At 39.6% G+C, this 21,801-nt stretch overlaps 1 protein-coding gene across 1 annotated transcript in view; it reads right to left on the bottom strand.

Annotated features, from left to right (window-relative positions):
- The window catches only part of chl1a (cell adhesion molecule L1-like a), a 36,033-nt gene extending 14,432 nt beyond the window's left edge, over positions 1–21,601 (bottom strand). The window contains exons 1-23 of the mRNA XM_080497060.1: positions 21,520–21,601; positions 19,351–19,520; positions 18,858–18,966; positions 18,534–18,721; positions 18,314–18,436; positions 16,238–16,408; positions 15,864–15,902; positions 15,580–15,691; positions 15,305–15,486; positions 15,035–15,169; positions 14,030–14,167; positions 12,953–13,064; positions 11,508–11,665; positions 10,652–10,817; positions 10,312–10,436; positions 9,674–9,778; positions 7,220–7,417; positions 6,811–6,881; positions 6,485–6,707; positions 5,198–5,313; positions 3,130–3,334; positions 2,078–2,200; positions 94–276 (exon numbers count right to left, since the gene is read on the bottom strand). Of these exons, the coding sequence (XP_080353186.1) occupies positions 94–276; positions 2,078–2,200; positions 3,130–3,334; positions 5,198–5,313; positions 6,485–6,707; positions 6,811–6,881; positions 7,220–7,417; positions 9,674–9,778; positions 10,312–10,436; positions 10,652–10,817; positions 11,508–11,665; positions 12,953–13,064; positions 14,030–14,167; positions 15,035–15,169; positions 15,305–15,486; positions 15,580–15,691; positions 15,864–15,902; positions 16,238–16,408; positions 18,314–18,436; positions 18,534–18,721; positions 18,858–18,966; positions 19,351–19,432 (3,064 nt within the window). The 5' untranslated portion in view covers positions 19,433–19,520; positions 21,520–21,601. The remainder of the gene's footprint in view (positions 1–93; positions 277–2,077; positions 2,201–3,129; positions 3,335–5,197; positions 5,314–6,484; positions 6,708–6,810; positions 6,882–7,219; positions 7,418–9,673; positions 9,779–10,311; positions 10,437–10,651; positions 10,818–11,507; positions 11,666–12,952; positions 13,065–14,029; positions 14,168–15,034; positions 15,170–15,304; positions 15,487–15,579; positions 15,692–15,863; positions 15,903–16,237; positions 16,409–18,313; positions 18,437–18,533; positions 18,722–18,857; positions 18,967–19,350; positions 19,521–21,519) is intronic.
- Positions 21,602–21,801: the final 200 nt, after the last annotated feature.

Below are 21,801 nucleotides of genomic sequence, written 5' to 3'. Positions count from 1 at the left end.
TTACTATGGTTCAAGGCAGTGCGGGAAAAAAAAAAGAAAAAGAAAAGAAAAAGCCTCACCACCACTATACATGCAATGATTTTGAGGACCCACCTTCTGTCGTCACAGTCCTGCTCTCCTCAGCCAGTGCAGGGCCACAACCAGTCTGAGTGCAAGCACTGAGGTGGAATCGGTAGAGGCTGCCTTGCTTTAGTCCCCAAAGTTGCCACTGAGTGGTGTCAGGCCCACTGATGTTCACCTCTTGGGAATGTAACACATCCAGTGAGGTCTCATTAACTGCAGAGAAAAAAGGAAGATGTCACATTGGTTCATGAGCTTTGTGTGAGCTGATCAACGCCAAAAAAGTCACCGCGGTTGGGTCATGTTGTGCATTAATGGAACAGAACTATAATGAGGGTCAATGGTGGAGGGAGGGGGAATATGAAGAGCTGACATGCTAGCTCATGCGCATGAATATAGTGAATACATGTCATGACAGGTGAGCCGAGGAGGAATACATTATGAAGCAAGGCGAGAGAAGATGAAAGGGGTAAATGAAGAGCTCAAGAGGATGAGGGGGGAGTGTAAACAAGTGGCGGTGGATGAAAAGAGGAGGAGGAGAAGGAGATGAGGAAAAAGAAAAGCAGCAGGCGGTGGAAACTAAAAAGATATGAAAGAGAAGCTGGAAAAAAAAAAAAACAACAACCTGTGAATGGGGTAAATAAAAAAATGAAGCAGCTGGTGATAGGAAGGGAAAACAGGCAGGGAAGAGGAAAACATTGAGAAGGAAAAAGGAGGAAATCGGAAGTGCAGCAATCACAAGTAGCATAACACATCACCAAACATGCATTATAGATCAAAGTACAGTATGTGTGTGGGTTGTGTGTGCAATGTACTTCTCCTGAAACACCCCTCAGTGATGTCATTACTGCACCACTGTTGAACTGCAGGTGAGTGCCGGGGCTGTTGTGCCACTTTGCGAAACTCATACATTCATGCAGTACACACAGACACATTTCGTGTTTCTAGTCTTAATAGATTCCTTGAATAATCACAGGGCGGTTTCATCAATCAAATGCTGTACACCTAGACTGTACACCTAATGCAACATAACCAACGTCTTTATTCATTAACTCTTCAATACAGAAAATTTTAAATCCACTTGCGTTACATGGTGAGCAGAGCACCACCACCAAAAAAAGAAAAAAAGAAAAAAGAAAAACCTCCAACACCCACAGATTGCACTGTGTGGGAATAACTGTAAAGCCTGACATCTGATATGGGAAAAAGCAGAAAGGAGAAGGGGACTGAGAGTATTGAAGAGCTGGCCAGACTCTGTGGGTGCGGGTGGAGGCGGCACAGGGCTGTCTCTGCCTTCACATTTTACACAAAAGACTTCAGAAATGTCAGCGAGCGAGAGTGTAGGCTTTGAAAAACACAGAGATCATAATGAAAGCACCTCGCGTACTTGTTCACCGTAAAAACTCTCCTCAAGCATAAAGGTGGAGCCTTCTTTTTGGGAAATGCAACACTACTGACTGATGAATACCAAAGAATTATGCACAAGAAGCATAAACAGCACTGGGCTAAATTATCTTCTTTTTTTTTTTTCTTTAGGCAAACTTCGAGTCCAAGAGGATATCAGATAGGAAACACAGATTAAACCACAGTCTGAAGGGTTGTTGCAGACCACACTTGAGGGTTCTGTGTTGGACAGTGCCACCTACTGTCTCCTAATATAACACACAAGAGTAAAGCAAAGAAGTGAACAGACAGCTGATCGTATGTTTTAATGTCATTATCAGATAAGAAGCAAACATCCCGTATGTGTAAACGTGCACTGGAGCATCCCACATACACCCCCTCCCTTATTTCACTCATGTGACCTGGATGCTTCTTTTTCTCACTTCCCCTTTCATATAACGGCTCTCAGCTACACTTGTGTTTACACGTCGCCCACAATGCCTCACACCCCAGGCTCAGCACTCGGCTACAGCAAAGAGACATTTAATAGGGAAAACACCTCCCTCCGTTAGTTCCAAAGGTTCTTTGTTCGTGTAAGTTGTTTAGCAGGTGGTTGTTGCGTGTGTGAACTTACTGAGGTGGTACTGCAGGTGATAACCAGAGAGGATGCCATTAGCCTCCAGCGGTGGTCCCCACACCAGCAGAATAGAGTCTTTATGGGGGTTGGAGGCGGTCAGGATGGGCACTTGCTGTGGAACTAATGACACAACAGTCATGTTAATGCATGAAATGAACTGTGCTATTTTCTATGGCCCTTAAACGTTACAAACTAGTTCCGGGCTGTTTTTGTGTGAAATTCTATTCAGAATTATATTCCAAAATAAATTGAGAAAATACCTAGGTTTTTTTTTTTGTTGGTTTTTTTTTTTAATGGCTTCTGCTGCAAATGGCAATTAAACCCAGGTTTCCCACACTCTTGACTCTTTTGGGGAAACAACTAGTGGAATAGCTTCAGATTTTGCACCTTAACTGAGTGGTAGAGATAGTTTAAGTAAGTTGAATTTGTTTTTTGGTGGCAGAAGAGTAACACATAACCACTTGACTGACTCAGACAATAAAATGTTAGGGTACCTAAATCAAAACAACTATATTTTATTCTGAACTGAATGCATATATTCTGAACTTTATTCCAGAGAAACTCAACTTTACTCTTTTCCAATTGAATACACAAATGAGAAAACTACACTCACAAGGTTAACCTCATATTGGCTAAATGAGCTTAACTGTGCATTTTTCTCTGTTTCTTCCAATTTAATGGCACATGACAGTATGTCAGTTTCTACTCTTTTGACCAGTTCATCTACTCAGTCACATTTAGGGTACGCTTTTGCTCATTCCAAACTATATAATAGGAAAGTAATATGCAAAGGTATGTGGAATGTCCTCAAGGATTGGTGAAGGCAGTGAAGTATAAAAAAAAAGGTTTGAAATCACCTTCAATAACATCCTTGAATTAAATTTTTCAATTTCCAAGTATTTCAATGAGTGCCCTGTGAAAGGTTAAAGTTCTTTGTCGTCTTTTGTTGCTTTCCAGAGCCTGTTAGCTTGAATGATTTCCGTTAGTTTCTGTGTGCTTTGTGAGAAGAGCATGCATGGGTTGTTCAGTGTATGTTCGTGATACCGCACCTCCCTCTGGAGTGCTGAAGGTGACCGGATCACTCTTGGGACCGTTGCCCTTCTTGTTGAAAACGTTGACAGTCAGTTTGTACTCGGAGAACGGTTCAAGACCCGGCACAATGGCATGACTCCTCTTCCCGGTGAAAGTCATAGCGTGGTGCTCGTCTAAAACCCTGTTGGGATTCAGGAGACTTTTCCTCCGCACCCAGTGAACCTGTGACAGGAAAGTGATGTGCAATGTTAAAGAACGAGAAGCTAAAACTGAGCAAGAATGAAGCAGTGATGTTACATCCATCTCTGTCACCATTTTCAGTGTGCTGAATACAAATTTCTTACAAAAGATGCTTTCACACCTTGTCATGTTTAGTTTGGCCCAGTTGGGTTTTTGACATGATGTGACGGGGTTAAACACCTGGTGCTGCGCTGCAGCTCACTGGTACAGTGTGAAAGCAACCACAACAGTGAAGAACTCTTAGAGCACACTCAGCTTTCTATTGTTGCTTTTTCCTTGAACACATCACATATGATCAAGTATGACAACTATAGCCAAGTCAAGATTCAATATTTTGTCTAACTTGATAAAGACAGTACTATCAGGATCTAGTGGTAACAATGACGTATGTGTGGTGTTTAGTGAATGTCTTGTGTCGTCCTGCTTAGTAGTTCTGCCAGCGAGACAGTAAAAGAACTCAAATCAAATACCACTTCTTGTCAGAGCTAACAGGGATGAAAACACCCTTTATCAAGTAAATAAGAAAAAGTATTACCATACATTACTGTGAAAGTGTGATCTTTAAATATATTTCTTGATGTATTCATTATTCAGCAACGACAAGTTTTGGGGAAAAGATGCTACAATGAGTGAAGAAACCAAAACTTTATTTTGGTTCATAGTCGTTTTAAACCATTGGAAAAATAAAAAAACATTGAAAGTTGTCCACTGGTCAATTTTAAGTGACATGTAACCTCAAAGAAAACTATGCTCTCTCGTCTGATTTTAACAGGCATGACCTCACTACTGGCTGTGGAGCCCTTTATGTGTTTGAATGTAGCCTCAAAAGACAATTAACAGCTGTGAAGTCACATAATGAGCATTTCTGTTTCTGTGCCTCAGCTGTATCCTGCGACATTAAAGGATTTGTTAAAAAAAAGGGCAAAAGAGACAGAACAGTGTGAGTAGCGACTTTTTATCTGGGAGCTGTCTTTTGGTATGACACAGTTGTTACAAAAAAAAGGGGTTAAAGAGAAAATATGTCACATAATGAGACCAAAAAAGATCTAATTGCAGCAGGTAAGGGTAAAGACTCTTAACCTGGGAAACTATCTGGATATCTCTCGAGGATTGTGAAAGTATAATTGCCTTTATGAAAAACACAATTCATTCTAGATTAAAGTAATTACAAAATTAAAGAGCAATTTGTGGCAGAAGAGATGACCACACTCAAAACAAGTCAGCGTTTCTATTCAGTGAACACAATATTCTTACTTAGCGCAGATGCCATGATGGGAGCTGAGAGAAATAATGTGTAAAGCAAAAGCTTACAGAGAGCTCTACTACGTATGGGGAAGTGTAAATATTTAAGCATGACTGGATAATAAAGTCAAAGATTAACATCACAATTCTGGCTTAAGAAAAAAAAATCTGATTAAATTCAGAATTTCTGTTCTAACTTCAATTTGGCAAAAAAAATATGAGCCTTAAAAAATATATTTTATGGTATGTCCCTAATCCCAGCCAATAGTGCAGTGTGCAAAATACAGTGCAAAAGTACAAAAATATACTTTTTTTTTAAATTTGTAAATGACTCAATGGGAATATTCTGACATCAGTGAATTTCTTACGCACACATTTGCACACGCTATTTCAAGTCACCAGACTAGCCGGATAAACCTGTAAAAGCACAGGAAGAACATCTAAACTTCACTCACGGCATCTTGAACTGCTAACATTGATATTCTAGCAGTGAGACATGAACAGCATAAGTCTGAAGTGCCACTTTGCCTGAATTGATATGTTGCCACTGTATGTCTTAGCATAAGACTAACTGAAAAATGTGTAAAGACCGTTGTAACTTACGTCATAGCCCCCCAGATGACCCCGCACTGTGGCATATGGAACCTGGGTCCAGCTCACTCTCAGAATGGTGGTGTTGATCACCTCCACGGCGATGTCCCGCGGTGCAGCAGTAGGAACTAAAAAGAGAAAAACAAGGTCAGACACAGGCCACTGTTGTTAAAACTCTTTCATACAATGTATGAACAACAGTGCTGAAGCTGTTTTGAATTTTAAGACAGAAAAGGCCGGTTTCATGGTTCAGGTTGTGAATATGGGATCTGTGGCTGGGTATGGTACTAAACGAAACCAGGAAATACACACATATTGTCACATGTTTAATAGTAATTCATTTGGACCTCTTTGACTGGTTTACTTTCAAAAAATAGGGGCTCTATGCATCACTGCACTGATAGTCGGGAGGAGACGGGAGCAAAGCAGACACTACTAACAGAAGCAGCCGTTGTGCCATTGTGTTGGCCTACAGCACAAAGTCTGTTATGATCTGTCAAATCTCCAGCAGCCTCTGATACCAAAGTGGAAATTCGACATCCCTCTCCTCTACAGACGTTATCTGCCACCTGCTACATGCGGCTACAGCGGGAGGAAAAGGCACTACTGGACAACTGCACAAGGTTAAAACCCCAACGATAGAAGGGGAGAAAAGGAAATGAACCTAACCTGACACATTTTCCCGAAGGCAATGCCAAAAGACAACTGAGGACACGGTGAAAACAATAAAAGAAAATGTTTAGAGTGAGCCACGAGATTTTAAACAAAATGGTGTTAAAACAGCTTGGACATTATAATGAAGATTGTTGCAACTAATAATGTAATAATGGTTGGAATTTAAAATGTCATAAAGCCAAAAAATTGCATTAAGTTGTAAATGGTGTAATACATTGTTTTCCCCTTAATGTTATGAGTAATTAAATTATCGGTCGTTTTGCAACTGCGATTTATTTCCATATTTTGTGAAGTTGGCTTGTCAAAAATTTACATATTGGATGGCATGGTCATCATAATCATTTATTGGGGATACATATTATGTAGCTCTCTTTAGGTATTATGAACTATGTCTAGAATTATTTGTCATATAAAAGCATGACTCAGAATTGTGTTTATTTGCTTGGATATGTAAGGTCATAAACTCATATATGGATGGATAACGTTGAAATAAGTTACTGTGTCATGTATTGCGTGGCTCGATCACTGAGTGGTTCAATCACTATTGACAGATATTACATTATTGGTTGCTGTACAGAGAAACATACCATAATGAAACTAATAACTTAATGCCAACAAACTCACCGTCCTCTCCAGAGTACCCTGTGACCAACTTTGGTTCTGGACCCCAGCCGTCGCTATTCCTGCTCTGAATTTTGATCTCATAGGGGACGAAGGTTGACGTGTTCCTCACGATAAACGAGTGCCTTTTGACCATGTGCTCTCTCCACACATCTTCCACCCCCAGTTTGCGGTAGCTCACCTTGTACTCAAGGCCTGGGCCGTTGTGTTCAATGGGCAGCAGTGGCTGCAAAGTACAGAGCGTGGCGACAGTGATGGTTTTGAATGTTGTGAAAAAAAAATGTGTTTTCAAATGTAGGAACTTTGGAGATGCACAAACATAAATTTACCTCCCAGCTTATGTCCATTTGATGTGGAAGGTGGCCTTGGATTTTGATGTTTTCTGGGTTCCTGTCAGGAGCTTTGAAAAGATAAATGTTGTTGTACAATACATGAATCACGTATTTACTTGCTTTATTTTCTCATTTAATTCTAATGTACAAGTATATCCTTCCTTTCTGTTCGGCTAACACTTTGTTAGCAACATTTTTATAGAGATTGAGCAGCAATAGATAGCCAGAGGTGATACATGAAGATCTTAAGAGTTTTTGAAACCCCAAAATATTCTCAACCTCTGCTGCTAATAAGTCCTCCAGTCACATGCTGGTTTCTTCAGATGTCACATTTCAAAAAAGATGCAAAAACTTTTCCACAATAGGAAGAAAAGTGTTAATAAAAAAAAAAGAAAACGAGTCTCACGAGCAGGAGGTGTTTCATGTCTCCTCGTGGGCTCACTGGGGGGTCCAGGTCCGACGGCGTTAACGGCATACACTCTGAACTGGTAGTTAAGGTGTCCATGTAGAGCCAGCTCGGCTGTTGCCTGGTTACCAACTACTTTCTGTAGCTCCTTCCACCTTCCGGGCTCCCACTTGCTCTCCTCGTACTCCACTACGAATTCTGTGCTCGTGGAAAGTAGGGAAGACCCGAACAGTCAGACATCACCACACAACTGCTCTACTCTTTCATTCCTTCACATTTCTTCTTCTTTTTTTTTGTCTTTTTACAAAAAAAGCAGTTTGCAAATCACTTAAAAAAAACAGTGCTTGATTACAGTTGCCAGTTACCTCTTTAAAAAGTAGAGGTGTCAACTACTTGCTTTAAAGTCAAATTATGAAACACAGGTTTATTTTGGTCTGTTTGAGGTAATCATTATTAAAATACTGTCTTTTCAGTGACAAGTGCTCCACAGCACACGCTCCTGCAATGGGGTGCACATTTTCAGCAGATGCAGCAATCAGCATAAGCACCTAGTTTAAACAGAGTCAAATTCATGAATTTCTGATGACAAAAAAAAGCCAATAAAACAGAAACCATAAATGACCATCATGCAGCCAGTAGCAGACAGCAGACTCTTAATAAGAAAACTTCATGTTTTTGGGGAGCTTTGAACGTCTGAGCTCCAGTGGATGCATTCTTCAATGGTACGTTTATGTCAAGACTCCTCCTTTACATTTTTGTTTGTTTTGTTTTTTTCATGATTTAATTTCCTATTTTAAACTACAACAAAAGTTGAATCATGATCTGCTTCATTACTCATGATTACTGACAAGCAGGCGTTATACTGTGTATGTCTACAGGACTCATCGAAGTTGTCTGTTACCTTGAAAAAGCAATGACTTTGGGCTGAAGCACATTTCAGAACCGGACATTCTCATCTTTACTAAAGTAAAGAAGTGAAGTCAATGCATTCCCCTGTATCCGTCACTCAAAGCCAAGCCATTTTTTAAGCTCACATTTTTGTATTTTTACTGAAATATGTCATGAAAGTATGTATCTTATACAATTCTGCATTGCAGCAACAAGTCATTTTATGACCTGTTTTCCAAACACTGTAGATAAGTCTATAGTCTTGTCTTTTTGTGAAAAGTGGATATATCATAAATGTTCAAATATATGTATATGTTGTTGTTGTAAATATTACTCTTGGTTTTAGAAGATGCCCAAAACTCTAAACAAGGTTTTAAGTCACACCTTACTCATCATGGCTTTAGTTAAAATCATCTTCATTAAATTACTAATGCATATTTGCCCTCTCATATTTTGTGCTGAGTTTCTGACATTTATTGACATCGGGGAACTATTTCTTTCTGCTTTGTAGCTCCCATGCACCGTAAGCAATACACAAGGATACATTATTGCACTGGTCAGCAGGTGGTGGTAATGTGCAAAGAAATACAGAAACGTCTCAAAAGGCAGAAAGAAAACAAATTACTTAGCAGTGATCATAAATGTAAAAACTAAGTGAGTTTCATGAGAGATAAAGAGTAACCATCAAGAATACACACAAGGCTGTTTGATTGACACTGAACTGAGACCAAATTGATCCTGAGTCTTTATTTTTACATTTCTCAAGCAGCTACAACTCCTTTAAAGAGATGTATATACCCTTTAATCTCTTTAACGTGTGTGTGGGAAAAAAAAAAAAAAACGAATAGGTGTCCAGGTTGTATTCATAAGTTGATGCAAATTCTTATGATCACTTGGTTTCAGAGATAAATTGGCTCGTTTTTTTTGGAGCCTAAATAAAGAGACAAAGCTGTCTTGCCAGGACTATCAGGACATCACAGCTATTTGCAGCCCTGCCTCATTTAAGAACTTTAGTTAAAGCTCATCAACAATCACAGCCGCAGAATCTGCTCGATCTCATTTTCACAGAGGAGACATGAAAACATCTAGTGATTCACAGTGAATGATTTAGAACGCCATTAGCACACAGATCCAAGGCCGTTTTTAATCGGAGTCTGCAGACTTAAAACGATACAGACTTAGAATCTTTTATGAAGCCATTTTTTTATTCAACTCACAAAGCTGGTCAGCGTTGAATGAATGAATTATCGGTACTTTCGCTCAATAATGTAAAGTTGAAGTAATATTTTCCAGTCAGTAGTTCAGTCAGAGTTTTTCTTTGGAGTGGCTTTAGTTGGTAGGAACATGCTTGATATGAAGCATCTCATCAATGCAAAAACAGTATAAATCACAAACATTAGCAACAACATGTTATAGTAGAACTATATGTTGGCTGTGGAGTCCCATGATCACATGAGCAATAATTCATAAGGCTATACAACCAACAGCTGATGACCGCTCTGCAAAATCTGCTCAAGCAACTTTACCGGTGTGAATTTTAGAGTGATTTTTTATTTATTTTTTTACCTGCTATAGCGCTGTTATGGTCACTTCCAGGAATCCAAGACAGACTGATATTTCGCCGACTTTTCATTTCTGAAATTTCTAAATTTGTTGGAGCATCAGGAACATCTGCAGCACAAACAATGAGGTTAGAGAGTCAGAGGCAAAGTTCAGTTTGACAAGCACAAATAAGTTATATAAGACCATGAATTAATTAAGGGAGTGGTTTTCAAAGCTGCTTTAACTTGAACTGAGCCTGAAAAGAAAAACCTCACTAATTGTAACAACAAAGTGTTTGAACCCTATGCTGGTCTTCATAATGTTTTTCACAATAAAAACGTTATTGTTATATAAGCATAACTCCCACTGTAGCAACATATTGTTGTACCTGCTGCAACCACATTTACAAGATTGTTTTGTAATTTCATTACACCATCATATCATTTAGAATGAATTCACCTCTAAGAATGTGTGTTTTTCCTGCTTTTGAAACCTCTTGAGCACATTTGTTACCCCGATGTAAAACACATATCAAACTTTGAAAACCACAAAATTACAAAATCACATCTGGACCACAGTGCAGTAGTTTTTATCCTTTGAACGATGGTTTACATCCTAAATAATTCCTACATTAGTTACTACCATGCATGAATCGATCGTACCCAGCACTGTGAGCAGTGCGGTGGCAGAGTCTTCATCCAGACTTGTTTGAGCGATGCACGTGTAATTTCCCTCATCACTCAGGTTCACATTCATGATCTGCAGCATGTCATCATCCACAAAGTATCTGAGGGGGAAAGCCATTGTGGGGAATTGTCTTAAAATACTACACAAGTGTTCATCAGTATTCTCTGAGTCTTCATTCAAGACAGAAACAAAGCTCCTTGTACACATTTTCTCTATTGTGGAATTAACAAATAGACCGAGATACTGAATTAATCTATTTTACACAGCTTCACATCTAAAAGCCAACAGAAATGCAATCAAAACACAAACATTTACCTGGAATTTTCCTCTAAGAAAAGTGGGATCTCCTCCCCGTCTTTCTTCCACACAACCTCAAAGGTGCCCCGCAGAGTTTTATCGTACTTCGCCTCACACATGAGCTGGACTGAGGCGCCACTGACGACCTGCGCATCCTGAGGTGGGCCGACTATCTTTGTAGGGTCTAAAGATGAAATGCGATGTGAATGACAAAGAGCCCAACCAATAAACAGATCATATAAAGATACTTTTCGCATGAGACTGGAGCTTACGATATTACTTTCTATTATTACAGCATGCGTGTAATTAAATAAGAGTATCTGAAATATTGTCAAATCATTTAATCAATAAATGAAACATTCTTTCAGAAACTGGATCTTTGAAGAAAGAGGGGCAGAAAATTAAAAGGTCATTTGCATTTATGAAATGACAATGAAAAATGTATTTCCAAATTTGTTCCATCACATTATTATTGATGTTGCCTCTCTTTATAGCATCAGTCAAAGTTCAGATGATGAGATATTTAGGGGTTTTTTTCTCCACATGAGGCTTTCAAAAGACCTGATGAAGACAGACCACCTCATGTTTAACTATTTAACTGGGTAAGGCAGAGTGTGACAAAATGAGATTAATCCAACTTTATTCAATTAAAATATGTATACAGTACATAGAAAGAAATCTGCCTTAGTTTCAAAATGGTATTTCTCTTAAATAACAAAAAAGAAAAAAAATTTCCTCTGACATTAAACGAGCCAGACGGTTATCCCCTTCGAAAAGTGTGGAAAACGTGAACCTGTCCATGTGTGCAGCGACTACTTGTTAGTAGTAGACTACCCAGGCCTGTTTAAAGAAAGCACTAATAAGGCTGGCATACCTTTCACATCCAGCACAGCAGTGACAGCCGACGTGCCCTCTGTGTTTTTGGCAACGCACACATATCTCCCACTGTCAGCTTTCTCTGTGCTAATGATTTTCAGTGACTGCTCGCTCTCAGAAAAACGTTCCCCCTCAAGAGTTTGGTCGTCTTTAGACCTGAAGAGAGAAATTTTTTAGTTTTTGCACTTGATCTCAACATCTATTCATACTTTTTTTTATTTCAAACATGCTTTATTGAAGGGAGTTGCAGGGAGCTGCAGTGAAAGGTATAGTACAGCATACAGCTTAGTATCTCTTCATTTAATGGTGCTGGAGGGTTGAATAGAAACACAATCAGAAGAAGTAAGATCGGACTCTATTAATCCTACAAAGTGTTGAAGGCTTTTTGTGTACGTACACACAACATATTTCTGTACCTTATTCAATCATTAGATATGTTCACAACAGTGAAAACCGCCAAATAAACAATGTTTTATTACTTTTACTTGTTTCCAGAATAGTTTGTTTTATTGGCGGAAAATACATTTTTTTTCACTTTTATTACTATTATTTACCATGATGTTTGACTATACATTACTCAAAAGAAGTATTCAACCTTTCCATTTAATACATTGTATCTCTCAGGTGAGTGAACATACATGAAATATACTTGTTTCTTCAACAATTTAGTTTTTGGGGATTTTCTTTGCTGGAAGTATTCTATCTCTGATAAACTGGCATTCCTCACTCAATTAAGTGTAATTGAGAAAGTAACACACACACACACACACACACACACACACACACACACACACACACACACACACACACACACACACACACACACACACACAGAAAGTATTATATGTTGTAATCTATTGTATATATCTTTATGATGAGCTTTAATGATCAGATATCGCCAACTTCACTTTTAAGTAAATGACCTGGAAGTCTGAGCTGAAACAAAAAATAAATCAAAGGGAGCCGTGCTCTCAGCTGCTGATTAGATTTAAGTCAAACAAAAATAAATAGGATCAGAAGTTCTACTTTAAAATCCAGAGTGCTTTGGTGATGTTGAAAGCGCTTCGTCACGGACCATCGGAGAGCCAATTTCTCTTTTGTGTAACTGTAACCGAGCTTCAGTGGTGGCTAATAGGATTTAATTAGCCTAGTTTCAAGGAAGGGAAGAGGATTATCTCATGAAACAGACATACAGTAAGTGTCAACATCTCACTGTGACATACAGACACCTGAAGCAGAGTGTGATTAATAGCATGACTCACTGCCAAATACTGTACGTGTGTCAGTTCGTGCTGTATTCAAGCCTTTAAGCTGCTTACAATCAAACCACAGAAGCTCAAAAAGAGTGACGTGTGACAAACAACCACTGGTGTATTTTTTTAAGAGTATCGTCAATGTGTGAACGTGATACTCCATCAAACAATCAGAAAAATCACACTTTACCAAAAGATGTTGGAAGGTGGAGAGCTGAAAACACTGCAGTTCATTTGAACATCTCCGCCGAGCACCACAGCGTACTCTTGGTAGTCTCTTGTCAGGATGAGAGGAGCCATATCTGAAAGCAGGATGACGCCGAGTGTCAAATGTCGAGCAGAAGAGATGACTGAATTATAGCTGTGTTTTCAGAGACAGACATGACCACCGCAGGGGTTATAACTCCGCAGAATTATGTTGACATTTGTGCCTGAGTAAATCATAAAAAGTCCAGAAACTCAAATCCAAGCTGAGGCCATATGTGATGAAGTGCGCTCCACCGAGGAACACGATTTGATGAAGTCATGTCACATTGCTGAGGTTGAAATGAAGGGAGAGAGATTAAGAATAGAATAGAATAGAACAGAACAGCTAAAACAATTCAGTATGTGTATATATACATATATGGTAAATGGTAAATGGTCTAGATTTATATAGCGCTTTCTAACCACACTGAGGTAGTCCCAAAGCACTTCACATATCAGCTCATTCACCCATTCACGCTCACATTCACACACCAATGGGACATCTCTCTCTCTATATATATAGAGAGAGAGAGCTATAGATGTATAGATATATAAATATATATGGAGATATATAGATATAGTTATAGATATAGATATACATCGGTATTGCATGTTATCTATTGTATACATTTGTTGAGGTTTTACAAAGAAGACCACTAAAATAATGTAACATTGTGAGGTACTATATTTATTTCATTTTCATGAGTTTATAAGTTTAAATAAAAAATAATGAAACCAATTTACGAGTATGACAAATTTAAAATACTGTATATGGAGGGACTTTTTTCATTGTCTCTAATTTGTTGAGATCGATTTGCACACTCTCAGAAGAGACCATTTTCAGCTGATAAGAAAGCAAACTTTACTAATGTTCGAAATCATGTTGTTACATGTATTTGCTTTATTCATATTGTCCATAAGTGTTACAACATATTTAGACAAATCCTCACTGGAAGCCTACACTAATATCTTAATATTCGTTCTCTATTGTGCGTGGTAACATCATGCCAATAATACTCACTGATGACCATGATGTTTACGTTGGCCAGAAGACTGCCGTGGTCGTTAGAAGCTTCACACTGGTAGACAGAAGTGTCCTCTGGTGTCGCCTTGTGAAGCACCACAGTGTCTTCCAGCACTCGCCTGTTTGAGTCGTCATCTGAGAACAATACATCCGTAGCAGAACATCAATAAGTCATCAAAATGGCGCAATCAATGAATATACTTTCAAAACATCAGTGCCTGTTTAGATTTAAGTCATTTTAATTTCAAAACTGTAACTTTTCAAAATGCAAACGGCTTCTTTATTGTTACTGTTTGCTAATGTTATAACATGCCTAGAAACTGAGTGGTTGAGGTTTTCATATATAATGTAATTAAATTATAATGCAAAAAAAATCTTTTTGCTTTTGGAATTGTTATTGGCGTTTCTGTCTTCCATATGGACCAAAACATCAATGAAAGACTGTGTAATCAAAAGAACTGATTAAGTCAACACATAGTTTGACGCAATTCATAACTGTATTTAGGATGTCCTCTGACTTCAAAATATCTGTCATTTAGAAACCGCAACTATTTTTTCAGAGTGTTCAAGTCATCATCTTCAAATAAGTTAATAATGAAAAATAATTTTCACAATAATGTGTTAACTGGATTCAAAACAAATTACTCATAATATTTAATTATTATGTTTATATTTAACATAATAATCGTATTTGTAAAAAAGTATTTTACCTGTTTTAGTATGTGTTTTAATTTTTTGTGTCTGAAAAGTGCTATGTCAATAAACAAAGACTGATGATAGCAGAACTTCTGCTCTTCCATTTACTAGAGAGCACAAGATTGCATCCTGTTGTATTTTCATTCCTGAATGCCAGAAATGGAGTGTGTCTCTTCGAGTTACACTAACAGCTGCTTGTCACATTGAACTCCCGGCTCCATGATTGAAGTTCAGTGTAGCTTGCACTGTCCTCCTGGCCAGTGGCGAAAGATGAATTAAACCGCAGCTGCAATTATTCGCACTCACCTCTGAAAATTTCTCCATTCCTCCTCCATGTTATGACCGGCAGTGGTTTTCCACTGACAGAGCACTTGATGTGAACATCAGACCCAATCACGGTCAGCTGGCTCCGGGGAGGCTCAGTCAGCCACTTTGGTGGCTCTGGAAGATGTTAAGAGACACATGTTTGTCTCAGTAAAAAAACAAATGCCATCTCTGTGTCAACAGCTTTCTCTTTGAAGCAGGAGCAAATGCAGCCATGAATACATGCATAATTAGCCTCTGATGTTGACTAACCTTCCACTATGACATCAAAGTAGTGGACGGCCTTTCCAGCAGAGTTTTCAGCTGTACAAACGTATCTCCCCTGATCCCTTTCTTCCACTTTGGGAATGCTCAGCAGCCTTTGAAAGTTGCTCAGTTTTATCCGGCCCGTCATGTTGCCTCCCATTCTAATCCACGTTACGTTCGGAGTCGGACTACAAACATGAAACGGCCCCATGTTAATGTTTGCAATTGATGTGATAATAAGTCAAACGCAGTGATCACATGGTTGCAGTGTGCACACATACTAGCCCTCTGGTATACATTCAAGCTGCATAGCGTTTCCCTTCAAAAACAACTTCACTGTTTGAACACCAGAGGGCAGCAGCAGGCTGGGCATTCTCGCTGGGGGGGCTTCAGCTGCAGTGAACATAGAGAACAGTGTTATGATATGTAGAATTTTACTCAATGCTCAATCAAACTGCACACAAGTTTGGCTGCTGACAGCAAAATGCTAATAATCTCTGCTGACTCCTCACTTGTCAAAAATGATTTGATTTTCACAGTGAAGGTGTTGACGTGTGTCACTCACCCACTTCACCGCTGTCGGAGGATCCATTGTCAGCTTTTACTGGAACAAACACAAAACAGTGTGAAGAGAATGCAGGTAGTGATAGCGATGGTTCATTTTCATGAGCATGTATTACTCAATCCACTGTCATAACAGACAGACTTCCCCGGAGCATAAATACGACAAGGCAAGCAAGCCCTGTCTCGTGGTATCCAGTAAAGCAATATTCTGCATAACAGCATAAATACCCAGAAAAACATCCAAATGATTTTTTAAGGAGCTGCAGTGCTTTAGGGTTAATATTGACACAGTGTAACACTTTTTGAGGACACACTAAAGAGGCGAGCTTCAGTGCTTTTGCTTTTTGAGCCACACCAACTTTGTTATAGACCTACAGCTCTTGACTGCGACGGCCATTGCAGTTTTCTGGACGATGGTGCGTATCGTTGGGAAGGCAGCAAAGCAACAGTAATCTGGACGACTGTCTTTCTGCAAGGCATTAGAGAAGTACAGGTTGCCATCAGTTCCCATGGAAACCCTCTCATCCTGCTCAATGTGTTGGAGATCTGGAAAACAACATATATATATTAAAAATATGGCAACATGCACCTGAAATGTATGTTGACTGGCAACAACTTAAAAACTGGACTTAAAAGAGTTTCACCAAAAAGAACATTATCAAAATTCTGTTCAACAACTATAATGCTCAATTCTGACATGGATTTTAAAACCAGGTTGTGTGATGACAAACTTCGGTACAATGGAATCTAATACAGATTGGATAATAAAGGACATAACCTAAAGCGTTTCCCTGTATAACCCTGGTGAACTCGTAAGTGCTCTATCGCAGCGTGATTGGTGTATATGGTGTTATTATTTCAGATATGGGTCAGATACGCACTGCCTCACGAACACATGCAAAGGGTCTGACTGGTTCATTGAAGGGACCGCCTGAAGATGTTGGTTGTTTTGTTTATGTTCCATCAAGACTCACAAAAACATACTCTGATTGTGTTTTAACATTGAAATAAAGATGGGTTATTGATACAAACAAAGTTGTGTATTCCTGATCATATGCAGCGCAGAATGTCATCCCATTCTCATTAGAAGTAGGTTTTGTGTTCATTAGGGCTCTTTTTGTTTTTGTTTTTAGTAGAAAGAATTTAAAACTAAACTTGAAAAATCAAGATTCAAACTCAAACTGAATCTAAAACACATTTTGCCCACAAGTGTTGTGAGCTATTCTTCCTGGTGCCCGTGGGCCTGTCCTCCTGAGCACCTAAAAGGACTCTTATGTTATTCTTTCTGACATCAGTCATGTTGGAGGCAGCTGAGGACCTTCAAGGGGTTGGACAGAAATCTCAACCCCTATTGACGGAGCACTTCAGACAGAGCTGAGGTGACCTTTTACAAAGCAAATCACTTTCCCTAGCAGGAGTGGGGAAAAAAAAAAAAAAAAAAAGAGTCCTGATGTGAAGTAAACCTGTGGGCCTCAAGTGTATAGTCTTCTTTATCTGTCCTTATTGTTAGTCCTAACTGATAGTCTTGTGCCTCCTTCAACACAGCTAGTTTCACCAGCCTTTGTACTTTATTTTGTCAATGAGAATCTCTTGAAACGGACATTTACTATTCAAAAAAAGTGATTTTTATATTGCACACTGCTCACCCAATAAAAGGTCAACAAATTCCACAAGGACTTCACTCTTACAATCAAAACAAAGTTCAGCAATTTAAACATGTCTTAACACAATTTGAAATGCTTAAGTGTCCTACTTTTTTCCCTGACATTCATCACTCTGATCTTACGCAACAATCAGCCAAGTGTGAAAGGCTATGGTGAACAGCCCAAGATGCCACTTTAGATTTCGTGGTTTTTGCACACCTGCAAACCCACATGTGCAGAGCAAAACAAAGCGGAGTCATTCCAAAATATTATAATTCTCTAACGTCTCCCTATACCTACAGGTTATTTCATCTATCTCCAAGAGTTTCAGTTTCAATTAAAGAAAACATCTGTAAGTAGATGAGTCAGGCAACATGCTGAATGGCTTAATTATTTAAAGCCGACTGAAGCCATTCGTGGTCATATTATTAAGACTGCACTCCCCTATTGGCTGTTTACCCTTCTTTCCATCCATGGAACAGGAAGCCACAAGTATCAGGGACTTTGTGGTTGAGTCTTTAGTTACAATAAAATAAGGGAATCAATGCATCTCAACAGCTGTCGTCCAGGGCCACCGCAGTGGCACAAGTTTAATATCGGATGCCCTTACTAATGCACCCGGAGCAGTCGGGGGGGTTAAGGGCCTTGCTCTAAGAGCTGCAGTGGTGACCTGTCAGCAGCGAGATTTGAACCAGTGAACTTCTGGTTACAAGCTAGGTCCCTGACATCTATGCCAAGACTCCAGGGTATATTGGTAGTAAAACATTTTCATCCAAGACAATACAAGCAAGTGTGCTCCAAATCTTACCGAGAGACATCCAGTAGATCTGACGCGGTGCCACACCCTCTGGAGGGTTACACTTGAGGACGATTGGCTCTCCCTCCATAACAATAAATCGATTAAGTGTTTCCTTGGGAAACTTTGGGATATCTAATAAAAAAAAAGCCAAAGGGACATTTCACTGTGAAAAAGAGGACAATGGCATAACGATTGAGCAAGTTAGCATCCTTATGTGAATGTTACTGACTTGGAACTATGATTTCAATCTCGTCCGCCATGGCAGTTCCCAGCTTGTTATAAGCAAAGCATCTGTATTTTCCCTGGAACTGGACAAGGGCCTTGTTGTGAAGCACAAAAGTGCCATTTCTCTGGTCTGTTCTGATTTTTGAGAACTCTGAAGGGATAAAGGTTCGACCATCTTTTGTCCATCTATATCTGTTGGAGCAGAATATGAAAAAGAAACCCATCGATTAATTATGTTTTCTGCACTTATACATTTTATACATCTTTTATATGCTTTATTGATTTGTTAAAGATATTGTTTTAATTCATAGTACTTGGTTTCACTTACTCTGGTGGCGGGTTGCCTATGGCTTGGCACTGCACAGTGATGATGTTTTCAAAGGGAAGTACAATAATGGGACCCAAAGTGTGACTGACTATGGTTGGAGGCTGCTCCACTATCAGGAAAAGACATAAAATCACCACAGAAATGTTAAATGTCAGCATGGTTTCACTGCTTGTCTGAATAAAGCTCAGTCAAGCGATATGGTGACGTTTAGTGGTAACAACACAGCATAAATGGCATAAACGAGGTGCCAAGAGCAGACAGACCAAAAATAGCAAAGCAGAACGTGTTTGCAAAGCATTCTCAACCCTAAACAAACCTTTGCTGTGACACTAAAGCAGCAGTTCCGAACATGTAAGAATGCATGGGGGTGGGACAGTTTAAGTTGTGAACCACGCATGTTTTGCTTTCCATCTCAGTCAACTCTTCGCATGTGAGCACTGAAACAAGTGAGCACTAGTCAGCACAATCCAGATGAGTTTCATGACACTCCTACCTTCCAGAGGAATTCCGAGGCCTGTGGCCCTGGATGTCAAGGCCAAAAGCAGAACAAGCTGCAGGCTCCCCTCCAACCTCATTCCACTCAGCTGGTTAATGGAGACAGTTGAGATCAGGAAAATGTGTTCATCAGCTGCCGTCACTTTCAATTTTTAAGGCACAGGGCACCTGAAAGAGAACAAATATTTTGTACCGGCAGTCCACAAATATTGTAAAAGACACAAGCTGAGTAATTTCATAAAATTTTCAAATGAAGGCTTTAAAAACATCTTTTTCGTACAAAATGCAGCACAACTTGCATAATATCTAAATAACGTACAAAAATATCACCCAGTAAGTAGCAATGCTGAAGGATTTCATGCAACAATGCTGTGAGCTAATGAAAGTAAGGACACAGGCAAGACAGTATGAAACCTATTGCACAGGTATACGTGTTCATTTCGATAAACCACGTAAAATATACTGAAAACATTGTTTTACTCTTCCGCATCAGGTTAAATCTCATAGGAATGACATACGGTGTAAAAACCAGCAAAGTTGCAATGACTTGTCTGTGGGTACCCCTGTAAAAGGGAAAATTAAATCAATACTTGTTCTATCATTTCATGGTTCGTGCATGTTTTAATCAGAGTTTTAAATTAAACAGTTCAAATCAAATAATTGATTCAATTCCAGCAGATGAAAAGAAGAAAGTTAAATGTCTATGATCTGATCCATTCTGCATAATTGATGCGAGATGTAACAGTGAAGACCCCAGCCATTTAGCTTTGGTTGTCCCTCATTGTTGTGATGTTGTAGCAGAACACACCCAAGTGCTTGTCTGGAGATTACCCTTTGAACTGTAAAGCCTGGCTGGTGGCATCGCATGGCATGCTTACTGTAAACCCACTTGGCACAAAGGCTAAGCTGCTGTCTGCTACGATCGCTAGATCCAAGATGGCAGTCTATAAATTGGTCTAAGCCCCTCAGTGTTTTCACGGCTTAGTTCTCACAGTGCTGAGACTGTGGCAGCGGCACTGGCAATGCCAAATGGGTTCACCCTCCAGCTAATCCCGCTATCAGGAGAATGAAGGCAGGGAGCTCCAGCAGTCATACAGTATGCTGCTTAACAATGGCTGACTGCTTCTCGAGGTTCTCCTAAGGACGCAAGACTACTTGACTTAGTGGAAAAGGTTAATGTGGTAATTGTTATCGACTAGAGTCGGGATTACGCTGCTGGAATTTAGAATCAATTAAACAAATTGGGAGATTGTGGCTGCGTATTATATAGGAATTTGTGAATATCTTTCGAAGGTAAACAAAGCTGAATAGAGGTTTCTTACAATGGAGAAATTATACATTTTATTGTTGCCAAAAATGTATAAACTACTGTATTCCGGTGCTGTAGTAAGTTTATAAAGCTTTGCATTAGACAAAATGTGTTGTGGCTTATTATAGACTTTGTCCAAATTTTTGTGACAGGGTTGAGATTCACGTTGTAGAAAGAAAAGCAGACCAGCCCACCGGTGTCTGCAAGCTCCCTGTCAGATGGAAGGCCTCCATCTGAATGAGAAGTGGGACCTTTTATCTAGATTTGTGTTGATCCTGACAACACAGTAACAACCAACCAGTCAACTATCACTCATGCACAACAAATCCACCGCCTGGTACCCACCCAGAGACCTTTGCTTAGCCAAATGACTAAGCTTTATATGCACGTGGAGATCGGTACAGCTGCCACTCTTAATGATAACTCAAACAAAGCTCATGTGGCTTTAAAAGCAAAATCCTTAGAGCATGAAAGAAGAAGAGGTGGAGTTCCTATGTAAATAGACAAGCAAGCATTTGTTTTTGGGGGCAAGGGATCTATTACCTGAACACATGGCAGATCATAGCCACAAATCCACAGGGATTGTGTTACCTAAGCCAATGGTTGGCCCCAGCATGAAGAGTGTGACTACTACGCGACTAATCTCACCAACACACACTGTATACAATGACCCCCATACCCCCCTTTCACCCCTACCCCCTCCTTCAAAGTCAAGCTTACTGCAGTTTCCTCTAGACAGACCAGCATGTCTCCCTGTCAGTGAAGCAGGAACAATCTCTCACACAGCGAAGTGAAGCAAGAAAATCTTTTTTAAAAGTCTAGCAAAATCAAACTTTTCATCAAATGACTGATACTTACAGTTGTTTGAGTCATTTTATATCATAGGTCCACCTCTATAGGAGGCACAAAGCAGCTGCACTATAAGTCCATTTAAAAGTACAGGACCATCAGGGGATCACTCCAACAACTCTCTGTGAACTAACATCTCTGACATGTCCTTCCTCCTCCACCTCATGTTGCTCCTCTCCTGCTGCACAGCCACGCCTCCCCGCCCGCCCCTTCACTCAAGCAGCTAAAGGAGCGACAGGAGACTCACTGAAGTGACATATGTCGCCAAAGCCTCTCACTTGGCAAAGAGGC

The sequence above is a fragment of the Blennius ocellaris genome (assembly GCF_963422515.1).
Source record: "Blennius ocellaris genome assembly, chromosome: 5".
In the NCBI taxonomy this organism is placed as follows: domain Eukaryota; kingdom Metazoa; phylum Chordata; class Actinopteri; order Blenniiformes; family Blenniidae; genus Blennius; species Blennius ocellaris.
This window is presented reverse-complemented; position numbering and strand designations above follow the sequence as displayed.